The 17676-nt window shown below is 43.0% G+C and overlaps 2 protein-coding genes across 4 annotated transcripts in view; one reads left to right on the plus strand and one right to left on the minus strand.

Moving 5' to 3' along the window:
- Window positions 1-16334, minus strand: part of Tap42 (immunoglobulin binding protein Tap42) — a 98432-nt gene extending 82098 nt beyond the window's left edge. The window contains exons 1-4 of the mRNA XM_037423543.2: window positions 16178-16334; window positions 15921-16033; window positions 14189-14273; window positions 6174-6322 (exon numbers count right to left, since the gene is read on the minus strand). Of these exons, the coding sequence (XP_037279440.2) occupies window positions 6174-6322; window positions 14189-14273; window positions 15921-16033; window positions 16178-16300 (470 nt within the window). The 5' untranslated portion in view covers window positions 16301-16334. The remainder of the gene's footprint in view (window positions 1-6173; window positions 6323-14188; window positions 14274-15920; window positions 16034-16177) is intronic.
- A 153-nt stretch (window positions 16335-16487) lies between these two features.
- LOC119172438 (protein FMC1 homolog) overlaps window positions 16488-17676 on the plus strand; it is a 33711-nt gene continuing 32522 nt past the window's right edge. For all 3 annotated transcript variants that reach the window (XM_037423545.2, XM_037423546.2, XM_037423544.2), the window contains exon 1: window positions 16488-16594. In XM_037423545.2, coding sequence (XP_037279442.2) covers window positions 16490-16594 — 105 coding nt within the window. In that variant the 5' untranslated portion in view covers window positions 16488-16489. The remainder of the gene's footprint in view (window positions 16595-17676) is intronic.

Here is a 17676-nt window from a genome sequence, read left to right on the forward strand (position 1 = left end):
GTCTAATGTGGAGCCAGTTTAAAGCGAGCAGGTGCTGGCTAACTTTATGAAGAGGAAAGGCTTTTCCCTCCGAAGGGGAGCATGCATATGCGAAAAGTTTTGCGGAGGTGTACGATGAAAAGCTTCACAGTTTTCAGAGGTTCGTCCTAAACTTGCGGCGCAACAACGACTACCTGCTTGGGCGAATCGGGAATGCCGATCAGACGCCTCTTTACTTCGACATGCCTGGCAGCACAACCGTCGAGAAGAAGGGGGCGAAGCAAGTTCGCGTGCTGACATCGGTCCACGGTAAAACTACAGTGACGGCAATGCTCTGTTACACGTCAGATGGGCACAAGCTTCGCCCGTACCTCATATTTAAATGGAAGACGCTCCCGAAAGGAGTCGTTTTTTCGAGTGGTGTGATCATGCGGGCCAGCGAGAAAAAATGGGTGCGCGTTGCAATCGATGTCTTACTTTTTTTTTTTTCGCGGTGGAAATCGGGTGCGCGTTACAATCGAGGGCACGGTAAATCGAGTAAATACGGTATGTTCCAGATCACTGTTAAACCAATGAGAGAGTTACTGCGACAAACAGCCATGTGCACATGTGTGGAAACATTTGTAAGTTGCCTGAATTAGGAACATAATTTTTTTTGTGTTTGGTCAACTCTGGCTTCTCAATTAGTTTTTAAACCATAACTGGTGTTTCTTGGTCAATCAAGGCTCCTGAGGACATGAGGGCCAGGCCTTGCATATTTGCAACGTTCATAGACTGTCGCGCCGCCTAGCGGAATTCAGGAGCGTCCTCTCAGAGATGATCAGTAGGCAGACGCTCCCAATGCTCCCTTGTTCAGCTGTGCTAGCCGCAGTGTTAATAACGCGTTAGCAAGAAACGAACACAAACCACTTTGTATGTTTCGTGCATCAGTGAACATACCGGACCGTCCGTGACACGATAAATCTGATTCGTTCTTGCAAGACAAGAAGTTTTCATGAAAATACGTGGCAACTCGCGTTTTTGATTGTAGCCCCCCCCTCCCCCCCCCCCCCAGTACAGATATCAGCTTCGAGAGATTTTCTGCAGCCACATTGGACAGTTAAATGTTATTACCTTACTTTTGCACTTGAAACTCGCCTTGTTTTACGTGGGTATTGCATTTGTCAGTGCTTTTGTAGTGCATGAATGCTGTAACATTCATTGTACACAAAAAGTAGCGCTAGCTCGCGATTTGCGTTTCGAAACCTTGGCCTACGCTGCACCGCTTCTTTTTTACGTCCGTTGATGAATGGCAGCACACTGCAAGCAATTCCTTTCTTGTCGGGTATCAGAGCGAAATCGTCTCCGCACCCTCAGATGAACGTGGTGAGTGACCCCGTGTGAGCATTGCGCGCGGTGAATAATGCGTTGTTGGAGCTATCGAATTCGTCTGCCGGAGAGCATTCCTCTGATTACTTTCAGCAGTGATGTTCGAAGAAACCGCCTTGACGTCGAGGATTTTTCACTGGATGTAGATGGTTGTCAACGCGCTGAGAGTGACAGTGACGAAGAACGATCAGCTGCTAGCTCACAAGCAGAGAGTTGCCATTTACATCCCACCGTGCGTTAATGTTTATTCATGCTCGTAAGTCACTTTGATTATATTTATTGTATAAAATCCTTCAGCGAGCTCAAAATAAAAGCATACTTTTTCTAGTGCATAGAATGTATCCCAATTACAGTAGATATTACAGAACCCCACATGCTGCCAACACGATCAAGCTCGACCAGAGAAGCGAAATGGTTGGAGAATTTATTAAATATGTAGTTACGACAACAGTCCATGCTAACTTCTCCTGCACTTCACTAGCGCCATTCGAACGAAGCTGTTGTTCGACAAATTTTCTCAATTGTGACATTGCGAAAAGTGTACACGTGTATTTGTTTTAATGTCCTTGTTTCGATCGTGCTGATGAAACCTGCAACATTGAAGTGCAGGGAATTGCGCATTGTTGTCTGAACATGGCTGTGACACAAGTGCTACTTCATAGAAAGTTACAACGCTTGTGTTCCTTCGAAGAAGCAGCTACATGATGCTTACAGCGCAAGTAACGACGGTGTAATATGTTTGCAAACCATCGCTACGCTAAGCATTCATTTCTGTGCAGCCGCGATGGCATGCTACTCGCTAGTGGCCCACTAATTCGGCAAATCGACCAGACAGGCTCTGAAAAAATGATTTCGGAGTGCCATTCAGTTCAAACGTGAATTTCGGTTCGCGCAGTTTTCTGTAGAATGTACAGGATTACGCATAGCATCGTTGTTACACAATCGATCAGCTCACACCCCCACCGTTCGCACAGCGGCGAGTCTATGCCCGCCACAACAAACTCTTGTATGTAGAGACCCTTCCCAACCTTAATTAGGCACTATTTACTGCATTATTGTTAGATGCTTTGTTTTTTCAACTTTGAACAAGCCCTACTGCAGCATTCCTGTTGGCTACAGCAGATTAATTAAAATTTTTTTCCTGAATTATGTCTGAAAAACATAATTTTGAGTGCCAGCATGTCTCATATATACCGTAGATTCGAAAAAGAAAATGCCTGCTTACATAAAAGGGGATATGAACACTGTGTCGATCATTAAAGAACTGAGCTCAGTAAGGAACTGTTGAAGAGAACAGTTGCTTAGTGCAAAACTGAGTGCCTTAATGGGTAAACTTGTGCACTAAAGCAAAGCAAGAACTAATGCTAAAAGTACGATGACAGTGGGGGATATAATCACTGATTGTTGAAACCTGATCTATCAGTCCAATGAATCAACTATTTACCCTTCAGTCATCCTCAACTTCAGCATATCTGCTGGTACTTGCTTAGTAGATCCCAGAACATATGCCACGATTTCTGTTGTGCGGGCAGTCTTACCACAGAAGAGACTACTCTATTACAACTGTTGACAACATTACAACTGTTTAAAAACAGCGCAAGGCATTTATTTATTTATTTTTTGTGCTATCACTCCTCAATGACAAAAAAGCAGTCTAATTCAACCTAGGATTCATATGGTGTACAAAATCGATTACATGACTTTCAGTCAATATACCAATCTTCCCAATCTCAACACAACTGAGAAGTATAGCGAGTGATTAGATTGCTGGTATGAACTCAATGCAAACCTCTGCATAAGAATTTTTTCTAATAAAGAACCTCTGACCATGGAAATATTGTTGGCGACTTTTTACCGTAATTTGTAGCTTCGGTGTCTGGCAATCCTGAAATTGAATTGTAAATACTCTAATGCATGCTGTAAGTAATGCTAGTGTCATTAATTGACAATGATTTCATGTCAGTTTGAAACACCATAAGAAACCCGCCTAAATACCATAGGAAACTATTGCCCCACAGCAGGGGAGCTCATGAGACAAAGTGCACTCAACCTTCGGTGACACTGAATGCGTAATTTCCAAATCTGAAGACCTGCGCATAGTGAAGAACAAAATGATGTGGGTGCTTTGAGCATGTCTCCCCCAGAAAAAAAGAATAGCATTACTGGCATAAGCAGCCCAAATCACCACAAGAGCAGCCTAGAAACAGAGCATGTGGGGTGACGAACAATAGTCCTCGTCAGGTGCCAGCAGGGGCATTGTGGATGCCCCAAAACGTCAACAATAGGAAACAAATGCCCAAGCTAACGTCAACAATAGGGAACAAATGCCCAAGCTTGCGAAACGACGACAACGCCACGCCAGGCGGCAAGCTCGGGGGAATTTTAAGATAGGCATGGCAGAAAATGCAGGCGATTCAGGGTGTTTTGCTGAAGCGGCAGCGCATGCGACATTTGCAGAAGGCATTATGCAGTCAGTGCAGAAACTTTGGCGCCATGCTGTCAATATGGCACACAGAAATGAGACGCTCGCTGTGCCAAGTTTTCTTTCAGCAATGAAAGAAGTGACCCACAGAAGCGTCAGCAAGGTCCGAAGTGTTGGTGTGTCGTGGGCTGCCACAACAACGCAGACAACACGAAGAGACGCTCTCCACATGTAAAGCTCATCAACGAAGCGTTATGCCCTACCTCTTCGTTGTCTGTAGGCGTAGCTTTCTCTCTCTCCGTGCCCTCTTCAACAGTGGCATACTGTTCCCTAGCTTTTGCCTTGCGACCACCATCTGCAACGTCAGGGCTCTTTCCCTTCAGTGCATCACTTACATACCTCGTCTCACTTGTGCTACACGCCTGACCATTGCCCTTTCGCTCAGACAAATCTGAACTCTGTAAATTCGGCATACTAATTTCTCGCAATGGAACCTCTATGGGACTTTTCTTATCCCCTCTAATGCCCCCTTCGGCTAGTGCCAGTCGCAGTTTGTACTCAAGTACCTGCTTTTCGTGAGCATAAGCTTCAAGTGTTATTGCATGCTTTGCTTCTAGTTCAGCACATTTCGCCACTTGTTCAGAGCGTCTTGCCTCGAACTCCTGTTTAAGCCGTTCTTACGCCTCTTCAATAAACTTTAAGCCCTCGTCCTCATTGAGCTTTTGCTCTCAAATATATCTTCTCCCAATCCATCCTTGCAACCTCCGTATTCGTTCTGGCGCGAAATGGAAGAGCTGTAATCCCCCCAAAAACTACTGTGCCAAGTTCCGGCAAGTCCGGGCAGCCTCACTCAGTACTACCCAGATCGACGGCCACTTCCCGGGCCTGTTACGCCGACATTCGTAAAGAGACTGTCTACCGGTCAGAAAAAATTTTCTGATTGTGGTGCAAATGAAAATATTGTTCATCACATCGGCGACAACGAACATGCTTTCGTGCTGGAAAAAAGGAATTATAACTTTAACTTGATATTGAAAGTGGATAAAAAGTGGCCGCTGGCGTCACCCAACAGCAAATGTTGTCAATCTTGACAATCTATTGGTAGGACAAGAAACCCTTGCAGGTAAACTTATTTTGCCTAAAAACAAACACTTTTAACTTGAAGTTGTATTTTATGTGCTTGAAGCAGCTTTTGGTTGTGCCAGAGACCATTTTTTGTTTTTTTGTTTTTTCTCGCGCGTTCCAATAGGTGCTCAGTGGCACTGCTGGCGGTGTGTTCGCTTGCATGCCTGCCTGCAAACGGCGGACAAACACGACCACGGCGTCCACTGCACTCATTAGAACAACAAAAAAGTGTGTGCATGCCTTAAACAACTACTAAAGTATTTGTTTTATTATTAACCAGACTTGATGACGGCAGCGAAAACTGTGTGCGGTTTCGGTTTTCGACTTTCACCGGCACTGACCAGTGTTGTGGGCATTGGAAGAAGAAATGCCTATGGAAGAAGACATAATGCTGACAGAAAAATTCTGTTTTAAAGATTTCTATTCACTTTCTAGAGAAACCGCTTCAATGTTAGACACTTCACAAGGTATGCTTTTTATTGCGACACAAAACAGGAGAGCAATGAAGGACGGTAGGCAGTCTTTTTAGGAACCAGGCAGCTCTACTGCTTCCCTGGCTGTAGCGATGCTGACCTTCCGACCGTTGCAGTTCAAAGTTCTACAGCCCAGTGACAGCTCATCCTCCTAGACTTCCCATTACGACTCTGGTCGCGTGTCACGAGCCTTTTTCCAAACAATCTCGTACATGAACGTGGCGTGTCTGTTTACCATCGGGGTCTCGCTCACATGTGCCACATTTCAGTGCCCGGAACGTGCCTCGTGCCCTTGTACTCATGACACTGAGAATGAACTTCTACAATTGTCGATTTCCTATTTGCCACGACCATAAACTTTGATTTTTGGCTCATGTAACACCAAAAACAATGGGGCATCTATTTCATGGCTATGCTCCTTCCTGGTAAAAGTGATATTATTGTGATAAGTTTACTTCAAGCAAGGGCTGCTGTAAACAAATATGACATGGAAGTGTCTTGCGGTGCATTCATTTAGAAAATTCATTGTTCGGAGGAGAGACTATAGAAAAACAAATATATAAAATATTCTTGCTTGTATATAGATATACTTAAAAACTTATTTATCACCTAAAGTTGATTAGAGAAGTATTGAATAGTCACCGATATGAAATACCACTAAAAAGAAAAAAAAAACAATTAGCAGAAATCAATGAGCAATAACTACTGCAGACCATACTAGTGGCTCATGAACTCAAATTTCTAACTGAACAAATAAAAAAAAAGCCTCAGAGATCAACGTGAACTAGGTCAGAGGAAAAACAAACCTGCAAGCATCGACAAGGCTTTCCGATTCAGACTTCTTGGGACTCGTGGCCGGCTTCTCCTCAGGAGAATTGTCGTCTCTTGCTTCGGGCAATTCATAGCTGGTGACTCCGTAATTCCGACATCGCCTTAGGAAGTCACGGTAGTAAACCTGTCACACAAGCAGCCGCTATATAATACACTTAAATGCCCAATCCGGAATTGTCTGAATCAGTCATGAAAAGCTTCATAAAGGATGCTACACTGTTGAGAACCTCATCATTTGTGAGTACTAATTAGCTTAGTGCAACATGTTCAATATTAAGTCAATACCCATGTTATATGAAGGCTCAACAATGACCTTTACACCTAAGCTTGTAAGTACCATACTTTCAAGCAACAGCTATTCCAACGAATGAGCACCTCAAATAAAAAACCTTGCTTTTATGGTTGCATCACACAAAGTGATAACCAACATTTGAGATCGTGATCACCTTCAAAGTAATTTGCACAGGTTAGATCCACACCAAACAACCCAGCCATTTTGCTGACCATGTCAAATCTACTCGGAAAAAATTCTGCAGATTTACTGAAATGAAAAGAGTGAAATGCCAGAATATTTCAGGTAAAAAAACCATCTGGCCATGAGGGAGCCTTCTGAATTTTGCAGACTGTCATCCAAGAAATGCTTGTCAAAACATTCACAGACTGTCATCCAAGAAATGCTTGTCAAAACATTCATTCTCACAGTATCATTTGTCGTTTGAATACTGAATTTGGTTGGGGCATTAAGCAAGGGCATTTTTACAAGGTGTTGGAAGCTCAATGATATTATACTACATTTTTTTCGACATATATGCCTACCAAAACTTTGCCAAAATTTTCCCATGTTTGTATATTTTCTTTTGTAATACTGCACTGTGTATGAATATACCAGTAATCAATACTTACTCTACGAAATGTATATTGTGCACTGAAAAATTTTTTGACAACTGACACTTCTAAACCTTATTAGAAAAAATCACGAAATTGACCAAATATTTATTCTGGTTCACACTGAGATGCAGTTAATGCCATGTGGTGCACACATTAAAGATCAAGAAATAACACTATTGAGTTCAAAACAATTAGTTTTTATCTAACAGGCTTTATTACTACATTCTTTAGTTTAAGGAAGATCAAAAGTTCCCCACTGATGGCAATGGTGAACTTAAATGAGAAGAAAGCCATATGAACAAAGTGGAAAATAGCCGTCAATGGGGAATTCAAAAATATGCGTAATTAATGATGGTTACAGCAACCACATGTTTGTACTGCAGTTGTAGGAGAAATCAATGTGCAACTTGGCAAACCTCATATACCTAGTGCCACATTTTCTTGTGTTTGACAAGTAACCACTGAAAAAAAAACAATGAAAAAAAAATGTCCCCAAGTACCGTACATACTCACATAATGATCGCACTTTTTTTTTTCAAAAAAATTGACTCCTTCGGGATGCGATCAATAGGCGGAATAAATTTCCCGTGAAAAATATTCCGAGCACTGAAAACGCAAAAAAGTCGCTAATCAGAATTCTTACGATAACTATCATGAACATAATCAAAAATAAATGTAAATTAAGGCTTACCTTTGTAATAAAATGCATGCAACGCAGGAGCTACATGCACGGCACACTGCCCTTTTATTTTTTACCTCTCTGACCCCCTAACATTCCCTCAGACTCCGAAGCGTCACTGGCGTCAGTGTCGTCGCCGCAAGATTCCCTGTCGAAACCAGCAGTGTCTTCACTGTCCCACAGACGGTCATCTTCCGTTCCGTCAAGCGCGTTGGAAATGCCAGTCTTTTTGAAGCTCTTGATGAGCACCTCGTCGGAAATGGTAATCCACGCTCCAAGAATCCATAAGCAGAGGACTTCCACGGATGGTCTCCTGATTTTGCCACTTGGCGTGAAATCGTGGTCGCTCGCTGCCATCTGCTCTGTGTACAGCCTTCAGACGTTGTCCTTGAATGGTTTGTTCAGTGACACGTCCAGAGGCTGTAGCAGCGAAGTTAGACCCCCAGGAATCACTGCGATTTCCATGCGCCGCTCCTTCAGCTTGGTACGGACAATGTCAACAAGATGACCTCGAAAGCTGTCCAGCAGAAGTGAAGGAAGCAGAAGTGCTCCTGCTCTTTGCCCCCAAACAGTGTTGATCCAATCGACCATGAGGTCTGCCGTCATCCACCCTTATACTTGAGCGCGGATGTGGATGCCACAGGGAAAGTTTCACTGCGGAATGGTTTTCCGTTTCGAAATAACATACGGCGGCAGCTTCCGCCTGTCTGCCGTCACTGCGAGCATCTTGGTGCATCGCTGCTTTTCCCCACCACACGTTTTCACAAGGACGCTTTGAGCACCTTTCTTGTTCACAGTAGTGCTTCGAGGCATGTCGAATGTCAATCGCGTTTGGTCGGCGTTGCCTATCTGTGAGAGCAGGAAGCCGTTCTTCTGGCGTATCCTCGTGACGAAACTGTGGAAATCGATCACCTTGTCTTCGTATGCAAATGGAAGTCGCTGGCACAACATCTGCCGCCTCAGCGACAGTCCATCTCGCTGCATGAAGCGTGTCGTCCAGCCAGAACTGGCGCGGAAGACCTTTGTAGCTATTCCCAGCCTCCGGTAAACCGTGTGCGCCTGCGTCCGTATCATGTCTAACGACACTGCACAACCGTCCTTGCGCATGTCCTTCACATATTCGAGGACTGCCTTTTCCATGTCAGGGAACTTGCCAGATTTGGGTCCACGGAAAGCCCATCGCGTGCCGTTAGTAGCCATGACCTTGTCGCGCTGTTTTTTCCAATATCAGATCCGGATTTCATCGACGCCGAAATGTCTGCCGGCAGTGCGGTTGCCGTGCTCTAACGCGTAGTCAAGCACCTTCTGCTTGAACGCAGCAGTAAAGCTCGCATACCGCCCCATGGTGAAACGGCGCTTCAACAGACGATCACAAAGCACACACGCAGACAAAAAATGTGGTCTCAGGAAAAAAAACATTGCTGCGGGATGAACACAGGCCGACCAACAGGCGGCAGCAGTGGTAACAGTGCGGGATGTCAAAACAAACATGGCAGCTCACGGAGCGAAGCGACCGTATTTTTTTTTTCTTCTTTTCGTCAGTTATGGAGGTTGTGAGTCCGTCACGCGTGTCAAAAGAGTTTATTCTATCTAAATAAGGAATGCTTTCGTTTAAATCAGTAAATTTATGGCATTAGCATAGTGATGCCTGCTTTCAGATAACAGAAACAATGATAGGCGCGTTCAGCTGCCACAGACATAAAAACACATGGCGGGCATTCAGTGAAAACTGCAGCATTTGCCCTTACTGCAATCCTAAATGGCACGTTTCCGCCAACGGTGTGCAAAAATTAAGAATATGTTTGGTGCGTGCAGTTGGCGAGTTTCATTCGACAGATAATAAAGACGATGATCATCGGCTAGACTTGGCACACGACATATCGATGCGGCAAGTTCGGGTGCGATCATTACGCGGGGGGAAACAAATCGCATTTAGACGACAAAATTTAGGGGTGCGATCATTACGCAAGCGCGATCATTATGCGAGTATATACGGTATTGCCATGAAACCGCCTTCCTTGAATAAACATGAAGCAGTGCCATGAAGCCAACTCATACACCCGAATTCTCGCACCGTCTGCACCGTTCTTTCTGCATATTTCTTATGATTCATAAGCGAGAGAAATAAAGTAGGTATGAACAATCTTTGTCGATAATACAGAACAAATAATAATGCACACCAAAACTAGATAGAAAGTGCATACGGTCGAAAAATTTTTAAAGGTGCGTGAGATGGGGGGGGGGTAATGGGACAGTAGTCGGTAGTTGGTGCTGCTCTCTGTCTTCCCTATCCTTTGTGTTCTAGGCTTTTCACCAACAACTACGGGTTAAGGAAGCACAGACAACACAGGAAGGGCTACTTCTAACGGAAATTGCAGCTGTCACAGTGCACGAGCACAGGGCCAAAGGAACTGCTGACTTCTGCAGTTTCTGTCTCTTAAGTGAAGCTGTATATGGCTAGACAAAAACAAAATTAATTCGTCTCATATGCGTCTCATACGTGTAAAAACTCCTAGCATGCACCACATTTTCTCGCATATTACCAGCCCCGGAAAAACTTGAGAAATATGCTTAAAATGTGGAGGTGCAGGTTATGCAAACTTTTTTTTTTTTCTTGTGTAAAGTAAGGGGTGTAGGGTCTATACACTGGGTGTTTCAAGAAATATGTCTAATATTCTTAAAAAATCAGGCTAAGGTGCTGTTTGCTTGCTGTTATGATGGCAGGCATCTTAAGAGGGTTGATTATATTATTTGAAACAGTAGTTTGAAAAGTTAAAATAATTAACTTTCTAATTCATAGAATTAGGCAGTTAAGTCAAATGGAGGAATTGAAGTCCTTCATGCGAAAAATCTATTGCTGCTTTGAGATTTCGGAAAAGTGGCTTCTAGTAATAAGTGTGAATTAATGAAATTGTCCCCAAGTCAGCAGCGAAACTGAAACCAAAACGCAAGAGTGCAACTGAAATTAGCGTGCGTTGTTAGATCCATCAACCAACTTCGTTGTGTGAGTTAGTGGCCTGCGCTCGCAGTTACACTACGCATTATGCCCCTATGTTAACGAACAGGGAAGAACTGCACCCCTGTAACGCTGTTTTGAACAATGACGTCACTGTTGTAGTCTGCTAGTGGCGCTCCTCGATCGGTTGGTTTTGGTTTCGCCGCAACAATTCAGAGAATTTCCTTAATTTGCAATGGGTTTTTCACATCAAGGACTTCAATTCTTCTATTTGACATAATTGTCCAATTCCACTAATAAAGAAGTTAATTATTTAACTCTCCTAATTACCACTCGATGCACGTTAAAGAACCCCAGGTGGTCGAAATTTCCGGAGCTCTCCACTACGGCATCTCTCATAATCATATGGTGGTTTTGGGACGTTAAACCCCACATATCAATCAAATCAAAATCCTAATTACCACTTGAAATAACATCTTCAACCTTCTTAAGATGCCTGCCGCTACAGAAAAAGCAACTGTGAAGACAGCGAGCAGATAGCCTTTTTTTTTTCTGGTTTTCAAACAATATTAGACACATTTCTTGAAATACTCTGTATATAAGCATAGGCAAGTTATGTGTGCAGCACATGCCAGAGAATTTTGGCAAATCCAAATACTTATCAGTCAATTTTGTTGGTTCTGTTCAGGTTTAACATCCCAAAACCGTGATACGATTATGAGAGCCGCCGTAATGGAGGGCCATGAAAACTTCGACCAGATGTGGCTTTTTTAAAATGCACCTAAATTTAAGTACGTGGTCCTCTGGTATTTTCCTCTCCACCGAAAATGTGCAATTTAATCCTGTGGCCTGCAGGCCAATAATTATCACTATCCACTAAAAATGACAAAGGGAACACGCAGCTTGAGATTAGGATTTCTAAACTGTTGAAACAAAATATTGACAAACATTTAAATGAACAATCGGGATTTAGCTTGTGGTAAACACAGCAGCTGCAAATTTCGGCTTCATTGGTTGATTGTCTGTACAGATTGCTTTGGCAGTGATTCTTTTTTTTTCGCCTGTTTCCTATTCTGCATTTTGAAAACACCTCATCAAAATTCTTTCACCTCCAAGCACAGATGGTATGTTACAGCATAGCGCCAAGCATACCGAAAAAGTGCTCCTTGCAGCGTCGGCAGTGTGGCACAGAGGTCTTTGACTACTAAGCTACGGGATTACAACACGAATCCTCATTGGATATTGTGGCTTTTACTTCAAGAAGGCAAATTATGGATAATCAATGCAATTTGCTTCTTTCATTTATTTCTATCTTCATTTATTCACAAACTTCTGGCAAAGCACTATGGCGTTTCCATGATAGCTAATAATGAATACTACTAATAGACACTAAAATGAATTTTCTCATAAGAGTAACCCACTCTTTCAAAATCACCAAGCTTGTCACAAAATGATGCTTCGTATGTGACAAAAAACGCAAAAAGAAATTGTGGCTGGCAACAACAGATTGAATTCCCGCACCAAATGCTCTGACGTCAAAGATTTTTGATGGCATCTACTATGTCCTTGAAATTTCCTAATGAGTGAAAATAAAGTACGTGGCCCTCTGACGGGGCTATATATTTCAGATACTAAGTTTCAGAAAATTTTGTTGGGCCAGGTCACTTTTTAAAAGGCCACTCACCAGTCCCCATACCAAATTTTAGTTAGACAGTTGTTGGGTGTGCGATGAGGAACATTTTGCCAGAAAAATTTTTTTGAATCTCTTCATCACGAGCGGAGAAAACAGGTTTTTTGAAGCGGCGCGAAACGAGGATGAGATGAGGCGAGCTGGAAACCCTTGCCGCTCCTCCCCATAGCATTCGCAAGCTAGATCTCTTCCCCACCCTTTCCAGCATCTGACCAAAACGTCACGTGCGCATGACGTGCCCAAACAAGCCCAACCCCCGAACACACCAGCGGCGTTGCTTTGTTGACCAGCGTTATTTTGTGATCTTCTGCCCGTTTCTGCGAGATGTATTGGAAACGCTGGCTTAGGTGTGGTAGAAAAGATGAGCACAATGAGTGCGCGAACGCGAAGGAGCATTCCACGGCGGTCGTCTGCTCGAGACGCTGACCGCGACGACACGAACGCATGCGAAACCCTGACACATTATCTCCGCATCTCGTTGCAATTCACGGGAGAAAAATGGAAAAGAGCCACTAACCTTCCTTTATTGTATTTCATTATTTATCGAGAGTTTTATTAATCTTTTCAAGCAACAAATTACATAAACTACGCATGTCGTGTTAAATAATTTTCACCATGTCACGTGCCACTGTTTGCACTGTCAGAGCAGAGTCATCTGCGTAGAGGACTAACGTCACTGCATTGTCGTGTACGTAGGGCAATTCATACCCGCACATCATGCCCTCATTTTCTAGGCGCGTGCCGGCAGAAGGGAGGGGGAGCAGCGTTCATCTTCAAATTTGACCCATTTCCGTCGCGCGTAGTGTTGCAAATGTTGGCACACGTGATCATGAACGCCTCTTGCGCTTGTCAGCTCAAAATTGCGCTTGTCAGCTCAAAATTGTCAAAATTGGTGAGTGGCCCTTTAAAGAAAAATGCACTCCGAAATCAGTGACGTGAGATTTGGTCACAGAGATTTTGTTGCTAGACTTAAAAGGATACTTTCACTTTATCCTCTCTTAATGATCCTATGATGGTGAATACAATGACATCACAGTTCTCAAAGCAGAATTTATCTATTGAGACAACTTATTGCTTTGTCTTATAGTCCCGCTAAAGAACCTGCAAATGTGAGCACATGACCTCTTTCAGACGTTGTGTACACAATAGCGCGTACACCACTTGTTTCTGTTAGTCAATACGACTGGGGACTAATAAACAGCCAAATACATTGAGCTTTGAATTAATTGAACCTCCCACGTATAATCTTTGTCTCCATTTAGCTCTATTTTGCACTGCACTGTTGCATATCATAGCTTTGCTGAAGGCACTACCACGTTCAGACAGTCGTTCGACGTTCTGCTCCTTGCCAGTCACGTCAAAAGTATTCCTCAACATCAACAGCGAAAATCGAAACAGCCTGGCATTTCCAATGTGCGATACGATTACATTTATTCAAGAATCAAGGTATGAATGCCCTTCAAATAATTTGAGAATAACCTACAATTTAGTCAATTATAATTTATGTAACACATATATTGGTGTTATATTGCACAGCTTTTGTTGCAATAAAATATTGAGTGCCCTGAAATAATGTTGTATTGATATGGCACATAGAGGTAGCGCCTGGAAGGATAACATCTGCACAGCAGAATACACGAAATTACTTGTAGTACACCACAAAATGGCTGCATAAAAAATATATAAAATTGTCCTTAGCAAACTTCTGGCACAGTGGATTGCTTCCCAGAGAATTTTTCAAGCACCTCAACAAGAGTAAAGTATAATTGAAACATACCTCCGAAAATTGCAGGAGTTCACTTCGGTCTGTCCCAACTCTCTTCTGCATTAGGGATCCAAGAAATGCTGGCAACAGTAGAAACCTGTCATAGGTAAAATTATTCATGCATGAAATGAAAAGCATGACCACTACATGGACGGTTTCGGTATTCGTAAACAAACTGGTTCGTGCTGAATGGCTCGCCTAAAAAAACTTCCAGTGTGTGACTTCCAATATTGATTTTTCAATCGTCTCGGCGGTGTTTTTCGTAGAGTGTTTGAGTTTGCTGCTCAATTATTTGTGGCGAATTCCTTAAGATGCATTTAGAGCAATGTCAAGCAGCTACATGAAGGGGCTCGATGTTGGACAACGAAGAGGCACAAACAAAAAATGCATAAACTACAGGACACACCTGTTTTCCCTGTCCACCTCTTCAAGGCGCTCCCACATCGTTGACATGCAGGAGAAGAGTTGCCCTATCCATACTAAAGTTGTGCAATTCAGATTTTGGACTAGGGCTGGAAACCTGCCTGCTTTCAAACCACGAATATATTTGTGTTTTTGTGCAAGCACACAACTTCAGGATAAAACACTTATTTCTGCGCTTGTGTCACACTGAGCACTTTTTACAGAGATCAGCATCGATCAGGATCGCTCGTGATCTGAAATGTTTCGTATGAAATGTTTCGTAAAATTTCATCTCTCTTCGCATTTGGTCATTCGACAGCTGCTGCCTTGAAAGTTCCCCATTGCCGTTCCTATTCCATTGTCAATGGGAAAGTTCAAAAAGAATTTTCTTCCATAAACAAAAATTGTAATGATAAAATTTGCCAAATATAAAGAGCTGTTTATTGGCTTTCGATTTAGGATAAAAGTGATATTTAATTGGAACACCACATTGTGCAAATTGCATCTCAATATGACAAAAAAATTACAATTTTGTAAAATTTGTGATTTTTCCTGTAAATTTTAGCAGCTTGAGAGGTTTAAAGATATTTTTTTTCCCTCAAAATAAACCTTCTGTGAAGTAGGTACTCATTGCTCAGATATTCAGACAAAGTGCAGTATTGCAACAGAAAAAATGAAAACAAAACAAATTTTCGGCTAATTCTTGGAGGTGTATGTGGCAGAAAAATTACACTAATATTCCTGAGCTTCAAATATCTTACAGCAGCACATTTACTTAGTACCATGTAGACCAAATGTGGCATATAAAGGAAGGGCCGGTACTTTTAAAATAAATTTTTCCACTTTTCCACAAACAGCACCCAGACGGCAGCCACGCAACCAAATTTTTTTCTCGCCGAAATATTTTAGCAGTTTACTGCTTTCAATGCAGTAAGTCCAAACGATTTTTCTTCTTTCCTTTTTCAAATGCATTTGAAATGGTCGCCGAAATGGCTGGGGCGTTTGGCAAGGAATGGCCCTAGAGCAAATGTACCAGCAGCGTTCGTCCTGGTAATCGTGGTAAATAAGACCCGGACAAACCTGTAAAGTTAAATCCCAATTTTTCATCGAAAGCTACGAAGCAAGAGGTGCAATCTTGTAGCGGAATTCGTTACGTTATTGCAGAATTCTTTAACGTTGTCAGAAATATAAACCATGGGTTACTACGTTTGTTGGGCATTTAGAAAGAGCGGCAGCTGCTTGACCATTGAGCCATAACGCAACGCAGGAGACTACCTTACGCGAGCACTTAATAATGTGCAAATACATGCATTATATAAATTCAGAGAACGAGCCGGCGTACTTCAAGTGGCCTGTGGCTACTTCGTCGAGTTCTTCGTTTTCGCTGAAGATCCCGATTTCGTTGACGAGCTGTGTCGCATTCTCAAACCGTGTGGTCGCCTCCTGCACTTTGTCCTGGAACAAAAATGAATAAGCGCAGTCGAGCACTCGCAAATGGTAAGCTTGTTTTCTGTAAACTCAAAATAGTCGCACAGTTATACTGTTTCGATGCGATCGAACACATCGTTCAGAGATGTCAACATGCTAAACGCGACTTACTTGGTAGGTCTTCTCATTGGCACTCTCAGTTGACTTCTCTATTTCGAGGTACAAGTTAAAGCCACTGTCAAATAGCTCGTTCAGAGAAATCAAATCGCTGCTGCCAGATTTGTCATCGCCCATTTTCGCTCACCTAGGAGTTCACTCTTATTCAAGTATTCCACAAGTTTCGTATTTAGGATTTTTTTGACAGGTCATTATTAAAATAAGTCAAAAATTTTTTTGTGCTTAAAAAACTTCAAAAATGTTTTTTAAAGTTGCTTAATGTGTTTTTACATCTGCGGCAAAAAATCTTGCTAGGTCAGATTCGCAATGCAGGCGGTTGCGTTATGTAGTTTACGTAACATGGCGACTTCCAAGGAATCGCGCGTTCTGATCCGCGCCGTTATTCAAGAGCTTAGAAAAAGTCTTCCGCAGGTACGTTTCGTTTTAAGCTTCTCAGACGATCGCATGACTAATCGCTCCTGACGAGCTGTCAACGGGCTTTTGAAAGTTCGCGATGTAACACTGCGCCGATGTTGATGAAGCGTTGCGGTGGTACCCGGCAGAGCAGCGCCTCGAAACGATTGCCTTGCGGGCCTCATGAAAACTTTGCGAATAGCCGACTGCTGGAAACCTACCTGTTAGATGATATATAATGCCTACTATGTGTTCTTGGCTGCCTCGCCGCTTCTGTTATTCTTCCGAGCAACAAACCTCAAAAATGACGGTGCGGCGCGGACCTTTGCTTCATGTGAATCTCGTTCAGAGTGCGAAGAACAAAAACTATGATCGCTGATTGTTATTTTCACTGTTTTAGCAAAATCCAGTTTAAACTGTAGGTTATTTAGACTGTTGATTTGTTGTGTGGTGTTAAGTGGCTATGAGCGTCGAAAGCACGCTAATTTTGGGCCAATCCCCCACAGTGGGTATGAGCCACGAGAGAAGGTGAGCGAGAACACGCGCGCGAACAAGCAAGCGGAGTGTGCTCTGCTGATCGAGTGGTGGCTGTCGAAAGTGGAAAGTACGGCTCGCTAATTTCGGGCGTCGGATAACGGTAAAACTTGTAGGTTTTGTAGTAGGTGTCATTTCACCGTTGTGCGAGGAGTTCAGAGCGAATGTTTCGATTCTGCACAGGCGCTGCTGGTGAGACGCCGCGACATGACGCCGAATGATGCGCCGAAACATCGTCGTGCTTTTGGTGTCCCCTTTTGTTAGAAGCGGATAGTTTTCCCATATTACCGAAGGCTTGACGCCGTTTTTTTTTCTTTTTTTTTTTCAACGAAACTCGTCGCGTTCTCCACCCTAACAAACTATCCAGCGTTCGTAGGTTCGCTGGCGTCTCGTGTTCTGAAATCTGGCTTTGCACATTTTGTAGCGAATAACGAAAAACATGACGTTAGCGTGCATTCGAGTGTCGTTTGCTCGTTCCTGATAAGAAAGTGGCTGTGCGAACGCGGACACAAAAGTGAAAAAAAGCGCGAACGTAGATTTTGTGCTGTCTTGTGTCACGCTTGCAT

This window comes from Rhipicephalus microplus, chromosome 4, assembly GCF_043290135.1.
Source record: "Rhipicephalus microplus isolate Deutch F79 chromosome 4, USDA_Rmic, whole genome shotgun sequence".
Lineage (NCBI taxonomy): Eukaryota > Metazoa > Arthropoda > Arachnida > Ixodida > Ixodidae > Rhipicephalus > Rhipicephalus microplus.